General features: G+C 30.3%; 11 protein-coding genes and 4 pseudogenes across 15 annotated transcripts, besides 2 other annotated features; 9 read left to right on the top strand and 6 right to left on the bottom strand.

The window, feature by feature from the left end:
- Positions 1–82: 82 nt before the first annotated feature.
- TVAGG3_0412300 (bromodomain family) lies at positions 83–1,110 on the bottom strand (the record flags this gene model as incomplete). Its single annotated transcript, XM_001319012.1, has 1 exon — positions 169–1,110. One exon carries the CDS (start codon positions 1,108–1,110, stop codon positions 169–171), a length of 942 nt encoding a protein of 313 aa, XP_001319047.1.
- A 662-nt stretch (positions 1,111–1,772) lies between these two features.
- Positions 1,773–2,258, top strand: TVAGG3_0412290 (uncharacterized protein; the record flags this gene model as incomplete). Its single annotated transcript, XM_001319011.1, has 1 exon — positions 1,773–2,258. One exon carries the CDS (start codon positions 1,773–1,775, stop codon positions 2,256–2,258), a length of 486 nt encoding a protein of 161 aa, XP_001319046.1.
- A 221-nt stretch (positions 2,259–2,479) lies between these two features.
- TVAGG3_0412280 (polyprenol biosynthetic process) lies at positions 2,480–3,202 on the bottom strand (the record flags this gene model as incomplete). Its single annotated transcript, XM_001319010.1, has 1 exon — positions 2,480–3,202. One exon carries the CDS (start codon positions 3,200–3,202, stop codon positions 2,480–2,482), a length of 723 nt encoding a protein of 240 aa, XP_001319045.1.
- A 2,102-nt stretch (positions 3,203–5,304) lies between these two features.
- On the bottom strand, positions 5,305–6,716 carry TVAGG3_0412270 (dTDP-6-deoxy-D-glucose-3,5 epimerase family; the record flags this gene model as incomplete). The annotated part of the gene is made up of 1 exon (XM_001319009.2): positions 5,441–6,703. The coding sequence occupies one exon, from the start codon at positions 6,701–6,703 to the stop codon at positions 5,441–5,443; it is 1,263 nt and encodes a 420-aa protein (XP_001319044.1).
- Positions 6,717–8,936: 2,220 nt separating this feature from the next.
- TVAGG3_0412260 (uncharacterized protein) lies at positions 8,937–9,680 on the top strand (the record flags this gene model as incomplete). Its single annotated transcript, XM_001319008.1, has 1 exon — positions 8,937–9,680. The coding sequence occupies one exon, from the start codon at positions 8,937–8,939 to the stop codon at positions 9,678–9,680; it is 744 nt and encodes a 247-aa protein (XP_001319043.1).
- Positions 9,681–10,146: 466 nt separating this feature from the next.
- On the top strand, positions 10,147–10,749 carry TVAGG3_0412250 (uncharacterized protein; the record flags this gene model as incomplete). Its single annotated transcript, XM_001319007.1, has 1 exon — positions 10,147–10,749. One exon carries the CDS (start codon positions 10,147–10,149, stop codon positions 10,747–10,749), a length of 603 nt encoding a protein of 200 aa, XP_001319042.1.
- Positions 10,750–10,940: 191 nt separating this feature from the next.
- TVAGG3_0412240 (transcription, DNA-templated) lies at positions 10,941–11,609 on the bottom strand (the record flags this gene model as incomplete). Its single annotated transcript, XM_001319006.1, has 1 exon — positions 11,009–11,593. One exon carries the CDS (start codon positions 11,591–11,593, stop codon positions 11,009–11,011), a length of 585 nt encoding a protein of 194 aa, XP_001319041.1.
- Positions 11,610–14,250: 2,641 nt separating this feature from the next.
- On the bottom strand, positions 14,251–14,466 carry TVAGG3_0412230 (annotated as a pseudogene). The gene has a single exon. A coding segment is annotated over exon 1 (216 nt).
- Positions 14,467–15,600: 1,134 nt separating this feature from the next.
- Positions 15,601–25,825: part of a mobile genetic element that runs on past the window's edge.
- TVAGG3_0412220 lies at positions 17,435–17,967 on the top strand (annotated as a pseudogene). The gene has a single exon. A coding segment is annotated over exon 1 (533 nt).
- Positions 19,899–20,450, top strand: TVAGG3_0412210 (uncharacterized protein; the record flags this gene model as incomplete). Its single annotated transcript, XM_051233131.1, has 1 exon — positions 19,899–20,450. The coding sequence occupies one exon, from the start codon at positions 19,899–19,901 to the stop codon at positions 20,448–20,450; it is 552 nt and encodes a 183-aa protein (XP_051102861.1).
- On the top strand, positions 20,724–21,113 carry TVAGG3_0412200 (keratin-associated protein family; the record flags this gene model as incomplete). The annotated part of the gene is made up of 1 exon (XM_051233130.1): positions 20,724–21,113. One exon carries the CDS (start codon positions 20,724–20,726, stop codon positions 21,111–21,113), a length of 390 nt encoding a protein of 129 aa, XP_051102860.1.
- Positions 21,566–22,030, top strand: TVAGG3_0412190 (uncharacterized protein; the record flags this gene model as incomplete). Its single annotated transcript, XM_001319005.1, has 1 exon — positions 21,566–22,030. One exon carries the CDS (start codon positions 21,566–21,568, stop codon positions 22,028–22,030), a length of 465 nt encoding a protein of 154 aa, XP_001319040.1.
- On the top strand, positions 22,657–23,521 carry TVAGG3_0412180 (annotated as a pseudogene). The gene has a single exon. A coding segment is annotated over exon 1 (865 nt).
- On the top strand, positions 23,618–24,541 carry TVAGG3_0412170 (annotated as a pseudogene). The gene has a single exon. A coding segment is annotated over exon 1 (924 nt).
- TVAGG3_0412160 (uncharacterized protein) lies at positions 25,444–25,764 on the bottom strand (the record flags this gene model as incomplete). The annotated part of the gene is made up of 1 exon (XM_001288138.2): positions 25,444–25,764. The coding sequence occupies one exon, from the start codon at positions 25,762–25,764 to the stop codon at positions 25,444–25,446; it is 321 nt and encodes a 106-aa protein (XP_001288139.2).
- Positions 25,815–25,825: part of a mobile genetic element that runs on past the window's edge.

Genomic DNA, 25,825 nt, shown 5'->3' with positions numbered 1-25,825 from the left:
ATTGTTGTTAGTACTCCATATGAATTGTTCTCTTTTGGCAAAAATTTAATAAAAATGAAATTAAAGATGTAATTTTGAATAAAAATAAACAAAGATATTTACTTACAGAAAGAAAAATAATACAAAATTACGTATGATTGTTATATAAGTTGATAAAAAAAATTAAAATTATTTCGGAGTTTGAGATCTCGGTATTTCAGTCTTCGGATGAGCTGGTGCATGAGTCTTATTCGGTGATTTAGGTGGTGTTGATGGAGGAGTTTGAGGTCTGTTTAAAGCATGAACATCTGAGTTCGATCTCTGTATTTTGTTATTTGAAAGCATGAGAAAACTTTGTAAGATTGATTGTGGTAATAGTTTGAGAGAAGAAAGGCCAGGAGAATTGGTTGGAAAGCCAGGAGACAAATTTGGTTTTGGTGTAAGCGAAGGAGGTGGTGGAGGTGGTCGTAATTCGCATTTTTTAACATAGTTATCAATTAGGCTCAACATGTATTGATTAACTTGAGAAAGATTTATGTTAATAAACCCAGCGTTATGTGTAATTTGGGGTTCGAAATTCATAAGTAAGTCTGATATATACACTATATCCATATCATTCTTAATTCTCTGGATTTTATCAATTAAAGCATCAGAATTAACTTCGGAGATACGTTCAAATAGTTGCATATTTCCTGGTCCTGAATAGCTTTCACTAGACATCGATGGTGGAGTTGAAAATGAAGCTTTATCGTTGGGAACATTTTCAATGCAAATTTTTAAGAGTTTAATATAATTTTCTGTCGCTTCATTCCAATTTGAATCTGTTACTTGTAAATATGGCTCTATGTTTTCTAAAATATCTTGAAGAATTGACTCTGCAACGATTGATATTTCTTCGTTGGCTCCGAATTGTTGGATAAAATTCGAAGTAACGTCTTTGGTATATTGAATAAATTCGTCAAAGCTTGAAAATTCATCTGCAATTATTTTTGATTTAATTTCGAGAATATCTTTAACTTCTTTGCAGTCAACAGCATAGGGCTTTAACTTAGCAATGAAAATAGAGCCTAAAGGCGTTGAAAATGCTTTTTCAAGTGCTTCAATGCAAGTGGCTCTCGCTAAAACATTCATAAATTATTTTTATGGATAAGAGTCAGAGGCAAAAGAACAAAATTACCTGATATTTAGATATCAAATGCGATGAAATAGCCATATAAGATACAAATTTTAATGAAGTCTAATGATTTAGTGTTGATTGTATCTATCTCTCTTTCTCTATATTTCCTAAAGCAATAAAATTGATTCCATAAGATTTTTATTTCATATTTTGCGCATACATTTGCCGTAGTTATGGAAGAAGGGATTTTGAAATTAAAAAAAATTTAAGCAAGAGATATATTTAAATAATTTTAATTGAAAATAGTTTTATATCTATATTTTGTTTCTTTCATAGATTTTAATTAGCAATATTATTGATAAATATTCAGAAAAGTTGAATTTAATTAGTAAATTTTCCAAAAAAATTACAAATTTTAAAAAACATACTGATTTTTATAGGGATTTGATCTAATTTTTATCAATCTCTAATTTTTTTGGAAGTTATAAAAATTGAATTATGAGTTATATACTCAATTTTAATAGTTTTAGAGCCCGATTTCAGCTGAATAAGTTAAATGTCATGCAAATTTAATAGTTTATCATAATATTAGTTTACTAAGCCACAATATGAGTTGATGTCTTAGTTTATATGGCTATTCATGATACTGATTATATATACGTTTATTAATTCAAAAATGACTGAAGAAGAACCAGAATACAGTAATGATCTTCTCCCGTCAAAAGAATTTTTGGAATCTATAAAGACATACTATAAAGAAAGCTTAAACTACCGCAAAGATCATAGCATTGGAGCGTTTCATTTATGGCAAAGAAGTCGTCAAGTATCAGAGGCACAATTCTCCACAATGCTCGATATAAATTATGCTAGAGCATTACTACTTTTTGAAAATAGGAAGGTTCAATACTGCACTCTCGATCAAGTTGTTGCAAATCAAGGTCATGAAGAGCCTAAACTTACATTAAAACCATCATTTACAAACAACAGAAGCAAATTCGACGACGGATCAACAAGAGGTAGCTTTTTCGATGAACCTGAAAATCCTTCTAAAAGTAGAACTTTCTCCAATAAACGAGCACCACTTCAACAATTAAACGATGACGATGGATTTAAATTCTCCAGTAATAATAATCAAAAGTTAGGTTTTAGAACTCGATTTTAAGATTTCTTTTAATTTGTACTAAATAATTGTTTGTTTACCATTCTTACAATTTTATCTTATAAGGATATTAAATATGATCAAATTCAATCATAATATATGAATATGCTCAATCTTATTTGAAATCGTATGTTTTATCAATAGTAAAGTAAACATGAGAGTGTTTAAGATCATGATATAAACATATTATTCTTTATAACTCCAAAATAAAAAACAAAAATGAATTATTCAGGAAGATAATTTCTAAGTTGATGCTTAATCAGTATGAATGATAAATCCCAAATAGATAACTCAGGCCAAAGTTTATCAGTAACTATAATATTCGCATCGGAACACTGCAATAGTAAATAATTTGACATTCTCATAACACCACTAGTTCTGATTAGTAAATCAACTTTCATAGGAAGTTGGAGGTGTTTGAAAACGTTTTCGTAGTTCGGTTCGAATTGATTTTCTATACATTCGTCTCTTGAATGTTCGATTTCGTCATGTGATGTATAGCAAACACATATGTTAAGAATGAATTTGGGATTTTTTGGTCCTAACTGATTAACTCTGTTAATTTGATCTATAACTCTTTGTTCTAACATTTCAATCCGGCCAATAAAGTTAATCTTGCAATTATTTTTAGTAAAAAATTCAGGATTATCGGCAAGTTCTTTAAATGTACTCTCGGCCAAATCCATTAATCCATTAACTTCCTGTTGTGCACGCTGAAAATTAAGGATTGAGAAAGCATATACTGAAAGCATTTCAATTCCGTTTAACTTTGAAAACCATTCTATAACTTCTTTTAATTTATCTGCGCCCATTTTGTGGCCCATTGTAATTGATTCCAAATGCTCCTTCCTGGCATATCTTCTATTCCCATCCATGACAATAGCTACATGACGTGGTATTTCTCCTGCATCAATAATCCTAAGTAGAGCTTTATGATACCACTGCATGCAATTTTTTTAAGAGAGAAAAACGTGACATGAGGAGGATTTTTTTATAGTCAGACATGCATGTTTAATGATATTTATATAATGTGGTTCTTGTATATAATGAAATGGATGGCATATAAGGCTTCAAATTCAATTTATTTATATAAGATACGCCAACTTAAATATATTATCAAATGAGAGAAAATCACTCAACAAAAAAACAATTCTTTCAAAAAGTTTGACATTGATCTTTCTAATACATATTTTTGGAAGGGCGTAAGATACGCCAACTTAAATATATTATTAAATGAGAGAAAATCACTCAACAAAAAAACAATTCTTTCAAAAAGTTTGACATTGATCTTTCTAATACATATTTTTGGAAGGGCGTAAGATACGCCAACTTAAATATATTATTAAATGAGAGAAAATCACTCAACAAAAAAACAATTCTTTCAAAAAGTTTGACATTGATCTTTCTAATACATATTTTTGGAAGGGCGTAAGATACGCCAACTTAAATATATTATGAAATATGAGAAAATCACTCAACAAAAAAACAATTCTTTCAAAAAGTTTGACATTGATCTTTCTAATACATATTTTTGGAAGGGCGTAAGATACGCCAACTTAAATATATTATCAAATGAGAGAAAATCACTCAACAAAAAAACAATTCTTTCAAAAAGTTTAAAATTGATCTTTCTAATACATATCCTATGGAAGGAGTTTATATTCTCAAAATAAAAACCAGTTCAAAATCTTATTATTCCTTGAATAAAAATCATTTAATTTCAAATCCATTCCAAATCCTTAGATCTGTATTAAAATCATTTTGCCAACAACCAATACAATACAAATTACATTTCCATATATCTTCTTGTCCATTTTAATTTTTTATCTCATTTTATTTAATTTTATTTAAAGCATATAGACATCGAGATCCTTTACACATAGTTATATAAAAGTCAAATACATAATAAATTCTTAATTCTAGAGATATCTCAAAATCTCATTTTTTTAATTTAAAATACCTTTCATTTTTCACAGTACGATCACAACAAACAAGCCATTTACTAATTAACACATATAAGAAAAATATCAAATTACAAAACAACTTTCAATATCATTCGCATCAAATTCTATTTTTTCATAATTATCAACTACATGTTATTATATAATATATGTCGGCGCATATTCCACTCTATACAAGTGTCAGACACACTCACACAAAGCTGTGAGATTCATACCTCTATCAGTAGGACTTCTCAAATCAAGAACACATATGTTTCACTATCGCACATCTGTGTAGGATCTAATTAACCCTTTGGACTGGTACTTCAAAATTTGATAATTTGATAATTTCATGTGATATCATCATTTGCCTTTAAAACAACTGTGCGTTAAACTAGACACGTTTCTCTATCATAATGCAAAATATCAAAGTTTGGGAGATTCCCAAAGTGTCTGAAACTGATCATAAGGGTGAAAAACCGTTTTCCAGAAGTTGGGAACGTAGGGTATGTCATTTTTATTTCATAGCGCCAATATTTATTATAGACATAAAATCTGAGAACTACTCTATTATGGCTATTTATAATCGCAATTATTTCTGTCAGATATTAATTATGCCAATGATTCAAATTTGCAACCAAGCTAATGAAACATTATACTATACTTAAATATACCAAAAAATCATTGTACAATCCAGGTATTGGTATTCTAATACAAATGTGGCTCCAATAAAATTCCGCAAAACCCATATGACGTTTTGCAAATAGAGTCTTCGTAAAATAAAAGTTCCACAAAATTCCAAATGATTACATCTGAGATATTAGACACAATCACAAAATATTTAAGTTTTATGAAATTATGCATTTTACATAATTTGGACAAAATATTTCATGAGAATGATATACAACATAACCAATTTCGGCACAAAATTTGGTTGAACTCACAGATAAAATTATGTTTCAAATATTTTTCCTTGATATTCAGATATTAGCATTATAGATCAAACATATCGATGAAGTTTGCATAAAATTGATTCAAACCTATTGATGCATCTATCAATATAACTTTCAATTCCTAAGATATCAGAAATGCCATTACTTTTATACTGTATTTTTATGTAACATACGATAGAAAACTTATTTTTTCCATATTTTATTGAGAACTTACATTTGATGTAAAATATGATTTGAATCTCATATTCATTCACAATATTATGTATTAAAAAATTAAATTTAATCAGATCTTTTATTGCTTAAGTGCTGAAACGAGCTCATCGAAAGCTGCGTTTGCATCTTTTGTTTCAGATTGAGTTTTGAAATCTTCACCCTGTCCTGGGTTAATCTGGACACCATTTTCAGAGCAGAACTTCTTAACTTTCTCGATATCGAGCTTTCCTTGGTTAGCGATTGTGAAAAATCCAGCTTTCTTCTGCTTTCCTTGCTCGATGACCCATTCAGCGAGATTGTCGAAGTCTGTAATTGTTGTAAGGTCCTTCTCATGATGCTTGAGGGCGTTTGCGACTTGTTGCTTGGTCATCTCGCGAGAAAGAAGATTCTTGCAGGTAACAATGAGAGAGAACTCGCCACAGTCCTCGTGGAAGATCTGGCGGAGTTCCTCGGCTGCTGGGAAGTCTTCTTCGTCGAGAATGAATGTAATATGTGATCCGAGATTATGACAAACGAAAGTAGCGTTCATTACCTCGGTGAAAATGTCGGCAGTGTTCTTGCCATGTGTATCGAGAACGTAAATTACGGAATACTTTGGTCTAAGAGAGACAATACGAGCATTTAATGTTTCGCGGTTGAAGGAAGTCATTGTAAGAAGGTGGGCTTTGAGCTTCTGGTCTTCAAGGACTTTGAGGATTGGGAGAGCGATGTATGAGGAGTTGCAGATTAATACGAAATCTGAGTTTGTATTTGTAAGTCTGTCCTCGATTGGGTGTTCGATTCTGAATCTGAGTGTCTCAACAAGCTCTGGAGTAACTGGTGATGAATTTGTATCTTTTTCGGATAATACGTACTTATCTGAGTTAACTGGTGTTGGCCACTTGATTCCGATCTGTGGATCCATTGGGTTAATGGCGAAATCGAGGTGTGGGAAGAAGCAGCCACCCTGGTAGTAGCAAAGAACGGAATCATCTTCAGCTGCGAAGACGCCGTGAGCGCAGTAAGGTGGGACGAGAACATGTGTATCCTTATCAAGCCAGCAGCCATCCCACTTCATGAATGTTGGTGAATTTGGACGCATGTCGACACAAACATCGAACATCTTACCATATGGGCAAAATGCAATTTTATGATATGGCGCAACATGGATACCACGAATAACATTCAATTTAGATCTTGAAATGTTAATCTGCTTCATTTCAGGGTCTGTATGGTTTTTGAGAATGTTGAAAAGTTCGACTAAATCGCCGTGAGCATCGGATTCTGTTCCTGGCTTTCTGACAGCATGATACTTAACCATACCATCAACAGCAAGAGGTGTAGCTTCGAAATGATCAATCATTTCTAAAAAAAATATTTTTTCTGAGAAAAAAAAGATGGAGGGGGTAGATCGCCCATTTAAAAACTTGACCGAAAAATTAGTTTGGATTTCTTTTCAGGCCATCAAAGCAGTCATTCAAAATAGATCAAATTTGATCCATATTTACTAATCAAATTTTAATTTTTTATATTACAATTATCACAATTAAATTCTTATAACTAAGAATAGATGAAATACAACCAACATTTGATTTTAATGCTTTAACCGAATATATGTACGTGATATTTGGTCCCTGAAACGTAGTTCCGGAAAAAGAACCTCTACCAAAATAAGGAATTTTTTGCCCATAGTAACGATATATTATAACTTCTTCTAGGATATCACTATTTCCTGCACAAAACTCTGTGCTTAAACTCATAACAGAGTCAGGAATGTAAATCCTCTTTAAATACTTAGCCCTATTAAAAGCACCGTAATATAGCTGCTCAACATGATTAGGAATTGTAAAAGAGGATATATTTTTGCATGTTGGAAATGCAATCAGTGTTTTTCTATCTTTTGTGTACAAAACTCCGTTTATTGATGTAAAATAAGGAGATTCAGGAGCAACGTCTATGTACTCTATTAGACCTGTATCAAAGGGATTTCCTGAGTCCAGATTTTTTACTCCTTTGGGTATTAATAAATACTTGAATAAATATTTAATAAATAATTAAATTCAAATCCTGAATCTCGAATATCTTCTAGGCTGTTTGGAAGATTTAAATTAACTAGATTTGAAAAATTGTTAAATGTCTGTCTTGCAAGGATTTTAAATCCTTCTCCGATATTAATATTTTTAATAACTGCTCTATTGATTCCAGAGGGGATGACAATAGTATCACTGTTAGTGTAGTTGATATTTAGAGTATCATCAGCCATTGCACATCATAAAAAAATCATAAATCTACATCAAATTATGCCACTTTTTCAAGATATCATCTGGCTATGTGTAGCCTAGGAAATTTGAGTAAATACATGTTTATTTCCCTAAACTTTGTTTGAAAAAGCCAACCATATTTATAAACGCATCAAATAGGCGATACATAAGAATAATATACTCCTAAATGAAACAACAATAGTGATGATAAAGAAAATGGAAGGATTGGAGCTACATTTTTACAAAATATTTTGTATTGCACATTTTTCCCCTAATCAATCACGATACTAAATTCTGATGCCAGTGAAACGATGAAAATGAAGAATTTTCAGTTATTTTCTTATCAACGACCCATAATTTTCACTGTATTTTATTGCTTTGATCCAATTTTCAAAAAAATCATTAAATTATCTGATATATTCATTTACATGCATAATTGAATTCAATCGGAATTACCGTATTGAATTTGATCGACTGTTTCTTTCAATTTTAACAACTTTAATTGAAAAACAAAATTTGGAAAACCAAGACAATACTATAACTTGTTCAATTTTAAGCTATATTTATGCTTAATAAAATCTGCGAACTTTTCTTAGTCATTGAATTAATTTTTCATTTTCAAAGAACAAATGGGCCATAATATCGCCAATATTTTGGGACTATGCTTATGCATTATTTGCATTGTATCTGTGTGCTTTCTATTTTGGTATTCATTACTATTCCTTCGCGCTGTTCATCACTGGTTCTGGCAAAAACGATACGGTCAAGACTTAGACTCAAAGCAAAACAGAATAGAAGCTGTTTAATGATAGATTCACACAATTTATTTTCACATATTTTTATTGCTCAATTATTGTCAATTTTATATATTTTTTTCGCGAATACAATCAAAAAGACACAATCTATATAATACAAGAATGCTACTGATATAGTAATAAGCATTATTCAAATGAAATTCAATTTCAAGCGTTATTATTTAATTAGGGCTATTCAAGGAACTCGACAATTGCCATGATACTAATTGAATTATTCCTCATTGAATTACTTGATGTGTCCAAGAATAAAATTTAAATAAAATTTATTTTGTTGTTTTAAAGATATAAAACCATGCTACATCAATTCTTTAGGTTACAATATAATATCCTTCAGATTCTCCACTTGAAATATTTGATTTATTTGAAACTTCAAAAATTTGGTGAAATTGTTGAAAAAATTTTAAATTTTTGAACTACTTAGAGTCAGTACACAATGAATCCTCTTATTTTAAAGAATTTTATTTTGCACGTTTAAAATTATTTTTCATATCACATGTCGAAAATTGTTACAATTTTTAAAATGAATTTATCATCTTTTGGCATTGACAAAGTCGAAACACCACCGAAAACAGCCAGGACTATAAGAGTTACAAGATCATCTCGAAAAAGTACCACACCAATCGATCAGTTTAAGAATCCAATTCTCGGAATTGAAGTTAATTTAATTAAACAGCTACAACAAGTTGAAAATGAATATCATGGATCATCATACAAGAAACGACAAATACTACTTGATGCATTAGAACAAATAGCTCAAACAAATCTTGGTTTCAAAAAACAAATTATGACTGCTGTTAAAGCCTGGAGAAAACCTGTTGATGACACATCAGCAGATAACGATGTTACAGCAATTACCGACTTGTTACGCGCCCAAAATGAATTTAAAACAGTGAAAGAAAAATATCAAAATTCAAAATCAAAAATACAGCAGCTGAAAGATGAGATTGAAAGTACAAAAGCAGAAACAGATAGAATTATTGAAGAAACACAGAAAATGAAGCAAAAATTGTTTTTAGAAAGTGATCATTTTGCTAAAGCAAGAAAATTAACAGAAGAGCTAACTCAATTGCAAACAACCTTCGATAACATGTTTAAACCAAAGGAAGAAGTACAACTTACTGGAAATTTGGCTGATTTGTCCCGAGAAAATGAAAATCTCAAGAAAGAACTCGTTAAAATGAGATTTGAACTTGAATTATCAAGTCAAATATCAAAGAGACTTAGATTTATTGAAGAAAGAGCAAATAAAGAAAACAAGAACTAGTTTTTTTGTAATTTTGTCCTGAATCAAATGATTTCTATAGACCAAGCAGCTCGTATTGCTTGGTTTAGCATAACTTATATTATTATTGAGCGGAATTTTAGTTTAACTCAATATATTTTGTTGTTATTTTGTAAATATCTTGTATTTTCATGCCTTTTGTAAATAACTTTCAGAACTATAATAAGACATCGTTGAGCTTAATCTACAACCAAAGAATTGACAGTATTTTCATAAAGTATTTTATATCTGCAATGAATTCAAGCATGATTAGACATATCAGTCAAGATCTAGTTAGACTATCTATATATGCCTAATACATTGCAATCCATATATCAAAATGCATAATTTGTCTTGATCAAAGAGTGTTTTCCAGCATCGCAGATATTTTATACATTGGAGTGCAAAAATATCATGATAAATAACAAATCAGAATATGAAATCAATGTCACTTTTTTATTCATCAAAAATGCTTTTATTTCCATTATCTGTGACATGTTTAATCAACATATGGGTATCAATGTATTCAGTTATCCGCGTTCATCAATGGCTTGCAGATACTGGCCTCAATTTTATTGCTAGCCAACTTTTATTTATTCCTGCGATCATTGCATTTGCATTCACATTAGTTCTTTGCTTTGCATGTTTTTATATCGTATGGAATGATCCAAAAATCATGTATGTTGTATATGCAACTGGAATTTTAGGAACAGTTATTTCAATTTTCTTCGGAGCGAAATTAGTGCTACAACCTACAGTCTTCTTTGTTGGGTACACCAACGTTTGGGCAAAATATATTAACACACCTCGCACATTTTACGTCCAAGAAAGATTACGTTGCTGTGGCTATAATAGAGTGAAAGAATTCAGTGCAGATACATGCTCAGCAAGTACATCAAGCCCCTGCCTCAAGCGAATTATCAAAGATTATGCTTCAAGCATTCAAATCGGCGGAATCGGGTTATTTGCTCATGGTATATCATTTGGTATGGCAATATTCTTTGCCATTATCAATCCATATATCGTACCAGTACCTGCTACAGAAGCTCCTATCAATCTTCCAGAGATTTAATTTTATTTTGTTATTTTATCTTTTTTTATTTATAGAGTATCAATGAAATATGTAATGTAAATGTTCTATATCGATAAAATTCCTTTTTAAGACTATCCAGGAAAATATTTTTAATGTCAAAGATATATTTTTTAATTTTCGGACATTTTGATATCATTTATATTAAAAATTAGTCGCAAAAAACTATGCAATTGAGAGATATTTGAAAACTAATGTTTAATAATAAAATTTAGATTTCCTAAACTATTTAAAAGGATTTTTACTTGTTAACACGTAATAAGCTAATGGCTGTTCTAAGCTCGCAAGCTAAATCATTAACTTGCTCTTTTGTCATTGTAACAGTGAATGGCCTATTATTATTTGGATGGAATCTTACATTGAGCACAGAATGTGGTTCTGGATTTCCATTTTTGCTCTTCAATATAATATCAGCACGGTGTTCGATCAAATCTGGATGTGAAAACTGAATGAAGTTTTGTTTGAATGATTTTCTTAAATTACGACGATATTCTTTATAAAAACGATTGATTGTGCTAGCGTGTGAGTGTGGGGCACCGAGCTGTGTCAATTCCTGAGCAAGATCTTCTGGTTCGACATCGAATCTGACGGCATTTTCAACAATATAAGAGAGAAGAGCAAGCAATGATCTCTTCTGGCCATCAGATAATTTAGCATCTTGAAGGTGCATGTTGATATTGTCATGATTAACTTGTGCGCCAATAATAATGTTGTAGACTTGGAGAAGAATAAATTTTATACGAACAGAAGATACAAGTGAGAGGGTATTCATCTCAGAAAGGACCCAATCAGGAGCATCACTATTACCAAGGAACTTGAAAAGCATTTAAATGCGGTTTGATTCTGAACTTTACAAAAGGAATTTATTCGGATATCTTTTTCTTTAAGTTCATCTAATGCATTCTATAAGATACCTCATACAAAATAACCATCTCTGCATCATTTGCACTTGTTTCTGGACAATTTAAAATTACGATTCAAATTTCTTGTTATAATCATATGAATACTATATATCATATAACCTATAAGATCAAGAATAATTTTCACTTCAAATTGATTCATAATATGATATGAACAAACATCAATAACTAAAAACAATATGATGCTTTGTTATCGATCATAAAATATATCTGCCTCTCATTTCAACTTAACAGTATTGTAATTCTATATTGATCAATTAGTATATATTTCAAGTTTAACCTCAAATGCATCAGATTTATGTCATTTTCCGATATCTAATTTACCATACCATGGAAATCTTACAGACATGATAGTTGAACATTGGAAAATCAATCTTTCTCCTATGACAATTGATTCTCTCAAAAGTAGTAGGATATGAAGGGTTTAGTGACTTTTTTTGTTACGTCTATATATAGATGAAGGTATATTTTCACATCTTCTATATATAGATGATATAAAAATTTTTTCTTACGTTTTTTAAGTCATGAATTCGTAAGAAAGCGCGACATTATTAAATAAATTAGTAATAAATATTATATACTAAACACATTTTAAAAAATTAACATTAATTTTAAAATAATTTATTTTTTTATCTTTTATAAAAGAAGCTATATATATAGATGATGTCAGATATTCCGCGATTAATTAAACATTGTTTAAATCCTGAATGGGTTAAACTTCAATTTAAAAATGAAGATTGTGAATTATTAAATGAATATGAAAGCCAAAATAAGCTAATGAGGTATAAATATAATGATAAAGAATATTTAATTTCATGGAATCAATGGAGTCATAATCAAAGACCTCATAAACGAGAAGAAGAAATTGAAAATAATGAAATGGAAATCATTGATGACATTAAAGAGGATGGAATTCCTAAATTTTGTAGAAAAACCTTTAGAACTAAGTTAGGAGCATATAAACGTAGAGTATTAAATCCTGAATATCTTAAACATCAATTTAAAAAGGAAGACTGTGAATTATTAAACGCTAATGAATATGAAAATGCTAAATCAAAACTGAGATATAAATATATTGGAAGTGATGAAAGGTGTAAAGATAAAGATAAAGTTTATTCAGTTTCATATAATAACTGGCACACGTTAGGGATAAGAAAACATTTAGGAGATTATGGTAAAAGTTCCGAATTCTTCAAATCTAGTATGTACGAGAGAATAAAAGAAATTAGAAATAATTATTTTCATGAATGAAAGATTCACTACCATAATGAAATAAAAAAATTTTTAAAAAATAAACTTTAAAAATTAATGTCTTACATTTTTGAATAATTTATTTTTTTAATTCGTAAGAAATGAACAGCTCTAAATTCGTGACTGTGAATCAATTAATGGATAAACTTTCACCAATTCTCACCCAGGTTAAACAAGTAGACGTTTATTTTGATGATTACATACAAAGTTTATTTTATAAAGGTAAGTTTAATATTAAACCTATTGCTTTTGCATTTGATGGTAAATTAATCGAAAATTCAAAAATTTGGGAATTAATTCCGGATATTGAATTTATAACAAATATTAAGGATAAATGGTTTAAACAACAAAACCACCTCACTAAAGTTCTTTGTAGATTAATGATTAAAACTGAGGAAAAAGAATTTAACGGGTTTAAATATCATCCATGTAAAATTTTAGAACTTGGTAACGAAAAACTTCAGAAAAAATTAAACGAAAGACTATCAAAAGATAAAGTTGAAAGAGTAAATAAACTCGCTAAAGGTAATGGTAATGGTAATGATGAATAAGAATTTGATGAGTTCAACATAGAACTTTAAGAAACTAATGATTATTTGAATTTATGAAATCAATTATTTGATTCATTCTTTCTTCAATCTCTTCTATTCTTTTTGTTAAATCATCTATTTTCATTAATGAGGTGATTCTTGATTGAGGAATAGATTTCAAACTAACCACTCCTTTTATTTTTGAAATTTTGAATCCATCAACTTTAAACATTTTATTCAATTTACACGTTGTCAATTCTTCAAATAATTTTTTATTATTAGCATAATCGTCATTAAATTCTTCAACAGATGAAAAAAATTTTATTTCAGTAATTGGTTTAACAACGTTTATTTTTTGTTGAACATTTTCACTTATTTCTTCCTCCTCTGTTTCATTTATTTTTAAAATCGGTTTCATTTATCATTAAATAAAAATTAGAATATAAGTGATGAAATATATTTTTTTAATTAATATTAAATCAGAAATGGCGGCAGGATTCTTTAAAAAATTATGGGATGGAATTAAGAAAGCTGCGGGTTGGGTTTATAAAAAGATTATTAAACCCGTTGCAAACTTTTTGGCACCAGTAGCGAAAACGGCAGGAACTATCATAGGTGGAGTATTAGGTACTAAAGCAGGTAATCCGGCGATGGGAGCACAAGCAGGTAACGCAGTTGGTGGAATTGCTGAAGGAATACTTAATAAAATAGGAGGTAGATAGTGGAAAAATAAATATGAGATCCTATGGATCATCTCGCCGCTTAGCGGCTTAAAATTATTTTTATCTTAGTATCGGTTGTAGTCTTTGATAAACTTTTTCTCCTTTATTTAAAACTTCTCTTATTGGGGCAGCTTTTGGTGTTATTGATTCAGCAACGTCACTAATTGCTTCTTTATTCTTAAATATCCAATTTGCCCCCTTCTTCAATGTTTACCAAACTTTACTCGCTCCTCTTTTTACTCTATCCCACAGTTTCTTAAATATACCTGCAGCCATAGTTGATTATTTCATTAAAATTAAAAATTCATTTTCATCTTTTAATTTTGATTTTTTATTTATTAATAAATGACGACTAACTATTTGGTGCCAAACACTAAACCGATTAATGGAAATATGTTTCATTCATTCGAAAAGATAAATGAAATATTCGCAAAGAATGACGGTAGAAGATATTATAGAGAACTTGAAAGTTCATGCTATGACTCTGATGCTCCATATTTTGATGATAAACAAACTCATTTAAGAATTACAAATCCGGCTCATGATGTGAACCAATTAGGTGACACATATATTAAACGCAAAGTTAAAGCAACTCTAGTTTCAAATAAAGCTTTCACATGTGATGCCGCTTTTAAATGCATGCGTTTATTCGTTGGTTACAAATCATCAAATCAAAGCTTTAAACAATTAGAAGTAGAAACCGAAAGAGGTGATGCCGGTTATCTTCAGATGGATTGCGCCCGTGAATCTTTCGCATTTGCAACATATAAACCAAAATCAGAAAGGAAAGTTAAAAAGTTTGTTCATTCGTTATATAATAATGTTCAAAAATATGATAACTCAGTATGTGGTAAATATATTGACCCTTCAGAAGTTTTCAAGAAAGCAAATGAAGAAGTTGATGTCACTTTTGATATGATTATTCCGGTAAATGATTTGTTAGCATTTCAGGCGTTCGATGATTATCCTAAATCATTTGGTGATATCATTCTTAAATATTATGTTTTCAGGGATACTTTAGTATTTTGTCAGGTTGACCCGTTAAGAGTTGCTGATTTACAAAATTACGTTTATGAAAAGATAACTGATGAAAATTATGAAAAGATTATGAATCATGTTTATAAATATGATCGCAAATTCCAACAAATCGGACTTCCTGCCAAATTAATTACAAGCTTAGCCGCTACATCTGCTGACGCAACAGTTGATGACGTTATTATTTCATGCACAAAGATGGAAGTTTTAGAGGATAAATGCATTACACCAGGATACGGTTTAATTGAAGAATCAGTTAAAGCAATACCACGTTTATTCAGTAAGGAAGATCCATTCATGATTCCAGCTCAACATATTGACGTTCGTTCACTAAATGGAGGTTGCATCACTCCTGAAGGTATTAGCTCAGATTTCTCATACGCTCTTCATAATGTTACAGATGTTGTGTTAACATTTCCGAAGAATGCAATGCAAAGAACGGTTTTAGAAAATCCAATGCTTCGAGGTCTTCAGGTCACTATAGATTCCAGAAACTTCCCCGATCAAGCGATGACCACAGTGGGTGACATATTCTTTACACGTATGCTTCAAGCTTCTGATTTAGATGGAGTGAATGAATGCACAGAAGAATACGAGGACTCATTAACTAGACCACTGAATGCAGATGATGGCACGCCATTAGCTAGAACATGGAAAGACCAAACTTCATTCTTATGCACTATTCCAGTTCAACGTGATGGAGCGGGTATATTCTTTGATGGATTAGAAACTTTCAACTCACAAGTTACAGTACAAGTGAAAGCTTATCCAATCATTCAGGGTGAAAATGACACTTACTGTTCAAAGGTGACAAATCCTCCTCAGGTTTGGTTTACTAGGACTACATATTGGACATGGACACCGGATGAAGGTTTGAAATATCATCCAACAGGTACACCACCACAGTATAGAAGTTCATATGATGAAATATTGATGAATAGAAATGTTTAAAATTATAAATTTATTTTTGATTAAATGGATTTAAATTCATACACTCCTTATGAAGAATTAGCAGGAGTATATAATACATACGTAGATGATATGATTAATGAAGCATTGAGTGATAATAGAAATGCTCTATCTAAGGAAAAATTAATGAAAATTCCATATTCTGAATGTTACTTAAATTCAATCACTGCAGCAATTGGTAAACAAAATAAAGGTAAAACATTAACGATATTAAAACAAATTATCATTATTGCTAACACTTCCCCCTATTCACATGTGTTAATTTATATCAACCGTTCAGGTTCACCTTCAGATGATACATTTGAATCTTTAAAGCATTTAATCAAAATTCCAATTATTTATTTATCACAAGAAGAAGCAGAAGATTATTTAAAAAAACTTTTTAATGTATAAAGAATTATATAATACAATCAAGAAGCAAGGATTAGAGGATAAAATTATTGATAAACAACGGGATGAATTATTTGAAACACTTTCTATTTCAAATTTTGATAGAGAATTTTTGCATTCACTCATTTTTCTAGATGATGCAGTGAAATCAAAACTAATAACAAATGAGAAATCATATTTTGATCAGTTATTAACTCAATGTCGACACATTCAGTGTTCATTCTTTATGGCTGTTCAATACTTCAAAGCATTAAGCACAAACATTAAATCAAATCTATAACACTTTTCATTTTCAGTGGGTTTAGTCGTCAACAGTTGAACGTTATGCTTTATCAAGTGAATTTACCAATGAGCATTAATGAACTTTACACACAATATCAGCAATTAGGTGAACATGGAAAAATAATAGTTGATTTAAATAAAGGAAGTGTTAAATTTGATTAACTTTTTATAATTAATTTTTATTTTTTATTTATAATTAAACATGACAGAAATAGCAAATCTTCTACAGGTTCCATTAAAACAAGGAACAAACAAAAAGGGTACATATAATAGAACTATGAAAGTTCCTGATGGAATGAAAGAATTAGTTCATATTGTTGCTGGTCTTCAAAAAGATGTTAAACAAATGAGAAACGTTTTAACATTACCAGAAGCTCAAGCATATGCCAAACGTCAAAGTCCAAATTGGGAAGCACACAAAGCAGACATTACGGGTCCAAATGGAAAACCTGATGGTATAAATGAAGTTTTCGTTACTGATGGTCAAGGTAATATTAAAGTCATAAATGGTTATAAATTAACTATAACTGATTATCCTAAACGTAAAGCATATAATGAACGTTATCCTATGCAATTTGATGAAAATGGAAAAGCTGTTAAACAATACATTGGAGAAGGTGAAAATGGGCCAATTAATTCATACCGTTATAATCCATATTCTTATTTCAATGAAGAATTAAATGCTATTGAAGAGGGACCGGATGGATTACCACGATATTCTAACCAGTTTGATGGTCAATATGCAAATATTAGACCTGAAATTTCAGCTAAGAAATTCTTTAAAGTTGCTTTATTCGATCCAGTTTTCGCAAATGTTAAAGATGAACTTAAACATCAATTCCAACCAATTATAGTAGCAAGAATTGCATCAGGTGCTTTATCTCAAGCATTCAAAGATTTAATTAAGAAACCATTATATCAGCAACGAGGTTTAACTTATGATTTAGTTAAGGAATCAGATAAAAGAAAATTGAGAAATCAGATGATTATAAGAATGCAATTAATGAATATATTAGGTCTATTAATTACAATGAACCAGCTAAAAATCAACTTCAAGAACAAATACAGGGAATAATAGATTCAAAACTTCCAGCAAAATAAAAGTTTAAATATATTTTTTTATTCGATTATAAATGAGAAGACGTTTCACTAGTCAAAAGAACACTAACGCAAAAGCAGAGATTACGGTTGGTTATAACGTAAATGATGATAAATCACGAATTATTCAAAATGTTAAAGTTAATGTTAGCCCCGAATTAACAAGGTCAGCAACTCAACCAAATTTATTAACTCGTGACTTACCGAAGAATGAGGAGAATGAAGAAACCATGAGAATGGAGACCCAATCATTTTATCTGAACCCGGTAAAGAACCTGTTGAAATTCCCACTTATCCAACATACCCCCGCCTCTTTCATCAAACATCGAGAACCATATAAAATAGACATTAATTCTGAATTAATGAAAATTTACCGTGATATAATTAATAATTATGATTCAATAATAAATTTAATTGACCAATCCGGTTTAATTATTTTACCTTATGAATCATTAATTTCACATTATCGCCATTCTTTGTGATGTTCAAGATTCAGACGTTAAGATTCAATTTTTCATAGATGATGAGGTTTCATGCTGCGGAACAGTTGCAAAAATAAATCCTATAAAGGATATTAGCACAATTAAGATATCAAAGAACGGAACAACAACTGAACTTCATTTTAACATATAATGATATTTATAATAAAATAGTTTGATGAATATAAAATATCACTTGAAAAATTCTTTGTTAAGGCTATTTAATATTCAAGCATTAACATTATCGAATAATAATCCTTTGAATCATAATCAATAATAATTGACCTTTCACCAGTTTCTATCGTTTGTTTTATTTCTTTTTGTTCCCCACTATCTGGATCGGTCATTGTAATTGTTTTTGTTATAGTATCAGCTTTATCTTTACTTCAATCTTTTTTCCATCGGGATATTTAAACCAAAATTCCAAAAATTCGATATTGTCAATCTGTTCATATTTTAATCTATCAATTACATTTTTAATACCATCTGAAAATCTTATGAAATGGTCATTATATGGGTTTGATTGAACTAAATTTGAATGAAGTGAAATATAAACCTGTTGATGAATATGACACCGACTCATATTTTCTGAAAACACTAAAATTTATAACATGAATGAATTTCTTATTCGTTGAATTTATGAATTCTTGAGGTAATCTTATTCTAGTTTTATTTATCACTGGAAAATAACGCTTTACCATATTTTTAATCGTAATAAAAATGTCAATTATCAATATTATTTCGAATAATAACTGTGAATTAAATTTAACAGTTAGCGGAATTTATAATGTTACTCTCGTTTCTGTGAGTGGTAAATTAATCCCATTCTTTTAGACCCTTCAGATTATATATCATTTATTAAAGATGACCATGAAAAAACGTATGATATGTATATAAATAATGTGATAGCGAAATGGGATATTAACATGATTTTAAGTTATTTAAATGAATCATTTATCGTATGGTATGAAGAAAATTTTAAATCAAAACCTGATAAAACTTTTTGAACTTGATGAAATAAATAACCTTATTAAATTTCCGCTGAAAATTAAATTTTGTACTCCTCATCTTCGTTCATTGTTGGGGATATTAAATTTTGAAAAAGATGTTGGGGATGTTTTGTATTCTGACACTGGTTCCAATTTCATTTTAATCAAATGTGATAAAGTTAATACCCCAATGAGATTTTCACATCAAACATTAGACCCTAACTCTTACCCATCAATACAAAACATTTTATCCATCAACTTAAACATATTTTCTTTATCATATCCGTTTCAATTATCTGGGAATTCATTTATTCTTCATTCAAAAGATTTATCAAATATTAAATTTAGAGTAACTGACCTATTTGATTGTGATTTAGAATTCATGAATGAAATATTATGGCAATTTCAAATAGAAAAAATAGGTGATGAGATAACGGATTAAATATTTATTTTTAAATCGTAATAAATGATTAAACAACAGCAACTTAAGGCGCAAAGCGCCCAGGTCCTTCAGACCATTACATACGCCATATATGCATATAATTCAAAGACGGCAGAACAAACGCAAAGGTTGAAATATGGAGATTTGGAGATAGTATTGAAAAATGACCATTTCGAATTCGTTTGCAAAGGTGGTGCAGTGATATCAAATATAAAAGAAATTTTATTTATGAATTCAAAAATTAAAGGAATAACGGATGATATAACATCAATTCCACCAGAAGAACAGAGATATTACGCATTAAATGCATTTCCTAAAGTTTTGAAGATTGGAAGATTTAATTTAAATGAGGAATTCATAGAAGGTTTCCTAAATGACATAATGAAGAAGGTGGATAAGGAATATGTGGATAGTGAGTTAGAGAAGAAAGCAGATAAGGAAAAAGTTAATACTGAATTAAATAAGAAGGCAAATTTAGTTTATGTTGATGAAAAAGATAATGAAATTAAAGAAAAGGTTGAATGGTATCATGAATGGACATTGGAGACTTTTAAAGTTAAAGCTGATACAGAATGAGTTTCAGGATGTTTAGACCTTAAAGCAGATAAAACATATGTTGATGAAAAAGATAATGAAATTAAAGAAAAGGTTGAATGGTATCATGAATGGACATTGGAGACTTTTAAAGTTAAAGCTGATACAGAATGGGTTTCAGGATGTTTAGACCTTAAAGCAGATAAAACTTATGTTAACGATGAGTTAGAGAAGAAAGCAGATAAAACAGAGCTTCAAACATTAAAGACTGAAATACTTCAAACATTATATCCTATAGGCTCTATTTATACATCAATGAATTCAACAAATCCAGCAAGTGTTTTAGGTTTTGGTACATGGCAACAGATTGTAAACAAATTCTTATACTGTGCTAACTCTTCAAAACAAACCGGTGGTTCAAAGAAAATTAAAGAAGCAAACCTTCCGCCGCATAAGCATACAGGAACGACAAACTTTTCTGGCGACCATATACACTCATTAAGAGACCACCCATTATACAACTCAGACTATGAAGCCGGTCATGATGTTTTATCTCCAGCTTATAACGATTCAACAAAAAAGACTTTTCGACAAACTGAACCAGGAGGAAATCATTCACACACTTTCACAACAAATCCAACAGGCTCGGGTGAAGATTACATGCCACCATTTATGACAGTTTATGCATGGTTCAGAGCTGCTTAAAGTCCTGAGCTCCAAAAGAGCGAACAACATGACATTTTGACAACAGGTACGAAAGGAGGAAGGCATTTATGAATTATTTTTGAATAACTGAAGGTGTCACTACGTCACCATGTCACCAGGTTAATTAACTTCTCTTAAAATTACTGACAACATGACATTTAGACAACAGTCCAGGAAATTTGATGCAGTCCAAAAATAAAGTTAGTTTTAAAATTATTTTTATTTTTTTATTTTTGTATGTAAGAACAGAAATGTCAGTCGAAGCAAAAACATTCACGAACAAATCTAATGGCGAAACATTCACAAAAGGCACTTATAATGGTATTGAAGTCTTACGTAGAGACAAGGATGGTTACATTAATGCAACAAAGATGGCAAGAGAAGCGGGAAGGTTAAACCATTTAAACAGATTTCTCAATAGTACTAAAATGTAGGAAATTCTTGAGTTTTGGATGAACGAATACGGTCAAGCCAAAAGTGGCTCGACCTCAAAACAAGCATTTTATGAGCTTACTAAGGGTGTTATAAATGAATTCAAAGGTATTTACATACATCCTGACCTCGTTCATTTTGTTGCTGAATGGTGCTCTGTAAAGTATGCATTTTATGTCAAAGATATTATGGACTCCATAGACAAGAAAGTTCATGAGAAATTAGATGAAGAAGAACTCGAAGATACAGTAGAGAATGCTAAACCTTTGTTTGAAGAAGAAGTTAGAAAAATGTGCGAAAAACAATTAGAACATGAACGTGAGATATGTTATGGTTATAGAGATTCTCCATACGAACTAGACCAATGGGAACAAGAAGATTTAAAGAGAGAATTTAGAGAATATGAACTCGCTAAGATAGCATTAGAAACTGCAGAAAAGAAGTTAAAAGTTTGGGGTCGTTTTGTACAAAAATATTGTGAGTAAATGAACCATTTATTTTTGTCATAAACGACCAAAAATATATTTTATCGTTAATGGTTTTTAGGTGTCACCACGTCACCATGTCACCAGGTTAATTAACTTCTCTTAAAATTACTGACAACATGACATTTAGACAACAGTCCAGGAAATTTGATGCAGTCCAAAAATAAAGTTAGTTTTAAAATTATTTTTAGTTTTTTATTTCCTATATAAATGACAGCAACAAACAACAAACAGCAACTATATCGTTTCTGATGAAAAAGTTATTGATTCATTAGCTGAGGAATTAGTTGTGGCAGAAACTAAAACCTAACGAAGAATTGGTGAAAACAAGATTGATTTACATAACTACCTCAAACACGATGGAGGAAGAGGAAGGAAAACTGGTATGGCTTTATTAGTAAATAAAATTTCAAATTTAACGATTATAGATGTTGATATCAATAAATCATACAATGATGAACTTAAAGAAACAGTTAGAAAAGATATTTTATCAAACTTTCGAATAAAGATGTTATCGTTAAAACCGCTTCAGGAGGTCTTCACATTTATTGCAACACTAATTTCTTCTATTCAGTTTCGAACAGAATGATTAAATGTTATTCTGCAATGATTACGATATTGACATAATGACTTCATGGATGATTCAAAGCGTTCTTTCGTGTTATGGCTGATATTCAAGAGTTCAAGAATGCAACAGAACCAATCAATACATACCATTCATTCGTGGAAGTTACGACTCGACATAACCAGAACAGTGAATGATATATTAAATGATTTGAATATTAAGGTAAAGTTGAACAGAAGAACGAAGAAATAAAGAGTATAATGAATGAAAACAAAGATGTAAACATTGACGATAAACTTGCCCAGAGCATAGTTGATGGTATCAGTGATTTTGAAGTACATAATGACGGTGGAAACATGAATTTAGAAAAAGAAATAACATTATTCACACTGTTTTCAAGCTATTAATTCGTTACCTAATCATTTAATTAATGAAGCATACGATAACGTTTATAACTTCTGCAGTTTAACAGAAAATGCTAAAAAGTAATTTTGAAAAAGCACGTAGTAGATATGCACATTTAATGACTTCTCCATTTGTTTTAGTGAAGATTCTAAAACTATATCAAAAGGAATATTATGATGAATACGTTTTACCTTTATTACGTAAGCCAAAAATAACATTTGATATAAACTTGATGACTCGTTTTTGATAACAGATATTAGACGCAAGGCTGAAAATCATCAGTATAAAAACAGTTCTGAAGTAATTGAGGATTTATCACGTGTAATCCGTTTTTGTAGATTGTGGAAATAAATATTTCATTCAAAAGGACTATAATATCCACGACAAAATGAATCAATATCATTCGTTCTTCAATCAACATGAAAGAGTCACTTAAAATGATTAAATTATTTAAAGAAGAAGGTAAAACAATAACAGCATGGGGATGTACTACTAAATCAATTATCCTCATTAACCGTTAAGGGTGTTTGCTTTAAATCTGATTCTCCAGATGTTTCTCAACGTTTCAAGGTTATAAATACAACATTCTCGAAAAACCAGATTACTCAAAAATTGAGATGTTTATGAATTTCATTAAAGAAGCCATTTGTGATAATAACGATGAAGTGTATAAATACCTACTCGTGGATTGCATCAATGATTCAACATCCTGGAATCAAGAATGAAACAGCAATTATTTTGAAAGGACTTCAGGGAACAGGTAAAAACAGATTTACAGACATTATTTCTGAACTTCTCGCCGGTTATTCATGTAAAAACATTACCGAAATAAGTGAGCTAACGGGTAATTTCAATTCAGTAGTTGAGAATAAAATGTTTCTTGTACTTAATGAACTCAAGAATGTAGGTGAAGATAGACTCGCAAACTTCAACGCTTTGAAATCAATTATTACGGATAATGAGATTTAGAATTAATGAAAAATCAACCCAGAAGAACTGCTCAGAATTGTTGCCAATTTCATTTTTGGTAACTAATAACGTCTACCCTGTCAAAATTGAAGTTGGAGACAGAAGATACGTAGTTTTAAGAGTTAATGGTAAATTCAAGGTCAATTTGATTATTTCAAGAATTTAATGGATTCATGCACAAAGGAATTTTATGATAATTTACTGACGTATTTTATGCAATATGACCTTTCATCATTTAATGTACGAATCATACCGATGACTGAAGCCAAACAAGATTTAATAGAATTATCACAAATCCTTTAGATGAATGGATAAATACACATTATGATGAATTGTGTGCAGGTATGACGTGTAAAATGCTCTATGCTGCAAACCATCAGACATGAAAGACAAAAACTTTCAAAATGAGCATTAAAGATAAATGTGATAGGAAACAGAGAAGAATAGATGGTAAACAAACATGGTGTTATGTTTTGAAAGAAGAAATGAAAGGATTATATAAACAGGTTGAACCAAACGATAATGAGGATTCATTTACTGACGATGAAATACCTGTAAATGAAGCTTTATAAAGTATGATTTGAATTTATTTTTGCATTAATCCTGCTGTGTTGTCTAAATGTCATGTTGTCACACTTTTTAAAAGAAGTTAATTAACCTGGTGACATGGTGACGTGGTGACACCTTCAGTTATTCAAAAATAATTCATAAATGCCTTCCTCCTTTCGTACCTGTTGTCTAAATGTCATGTTGTCATCATTTTTAAGAGAGTTAATTAACCTGGTGACACATGGTGACGTAGTGCACCTTCAGTTATTCAAAAATAATTCATAAATGCCTTCCTCCTTTCGTACCTGTTGTCTAAATGTCATGTTGTCATCATTTTTAAGAGAAGTTAATTAACCTGGTGACACATGGTGACGTAGTGACACCTTCAGTTATTCAAAAATAATTCATAAATGCCTTCCTCCTTTCGTACCTGTTGTCTAAATGTCATGTTGTCATCATTTTTAAGAGAAGTTAATTAACCTGGTGACACATGGTGACGTAGTGACACCTTCAGTTATTCAAAAATAATTCAATAAATGCCTTCCTCCTTTCGTACCTGTTGTCTAAATGTCATGTTGTCATCATTTTTAAGAGAAGTTAATTAACCTGGTGACACATGGTGACGTAGTGACACCTTCAGTTATTCAAAAATAAATTTTCTTATCATTCAAATTAACTAAAGATGAACTTAATAAAATGATGATAAAATAACTGATAAAAATTTTATTTTTATATAAATGGATACCCCACAAGCTCAAAATTTACCACGAATCATAACAAGGGAGGAAATGATAAAAATGATGCAAGAACAAATTAAAAACAACAAACCACGAAAACCGAGAAGATGTGGTTATGCAGTAATGATGGAAAGAAGAACCCGAAGGGTTCGGCGTCTCGAAGAGACGTTGTCGAAGAGGAATAAAAATTAAATTTGGATTGAGTTTAAAAATTCATCTTTATTAAATTCATCTCTTCCAATCAATTTATTTATTCTATTAAATTCTTTTATTTTTGCTTCACTCAGTTTAAGGATTGAACGGTAAGTTTTTAATTTTTCGATTATTTCTTTCCTCTCTTTATCGTTTTCAATTACTTTAGTTTTATGGGCATCAGCCCCGCCGCATTGCAGCTTCTTTTTGTAATAGCATATTTTTGATTTAATTCTGTTTAGTTTCTTTTTATATTCATCGTCTGGACTCTGAATCTTAATTGAATCAGGACTCTTGGATGCTTCGTTGTCACTCATTTCTTACGAAATAAAAAAATTAAATATTATTTAAATATAATGGAGTAATATAGGGTGTCCA

The sequence above is a fragment of the Trichomonas vaginalis genome, chromosome V (genome assembly GCF_026262505.1).
Source record: "Trichomonas vaginalis G3 chromosome V, whole genome shotgun sequence".
In the NCBI taxonomy this organism is placed as follows: Eukaryota; Parabasalia; order Trichomonadida; family Trichomonadidae; genus Trichomonas; species Trichomonas vaginalis.
The sequence above is the reverse complement of the archived record's forward strand: the minus strand, read 5'-3'. Positions and strand labels throughout refer to the sequence as shown.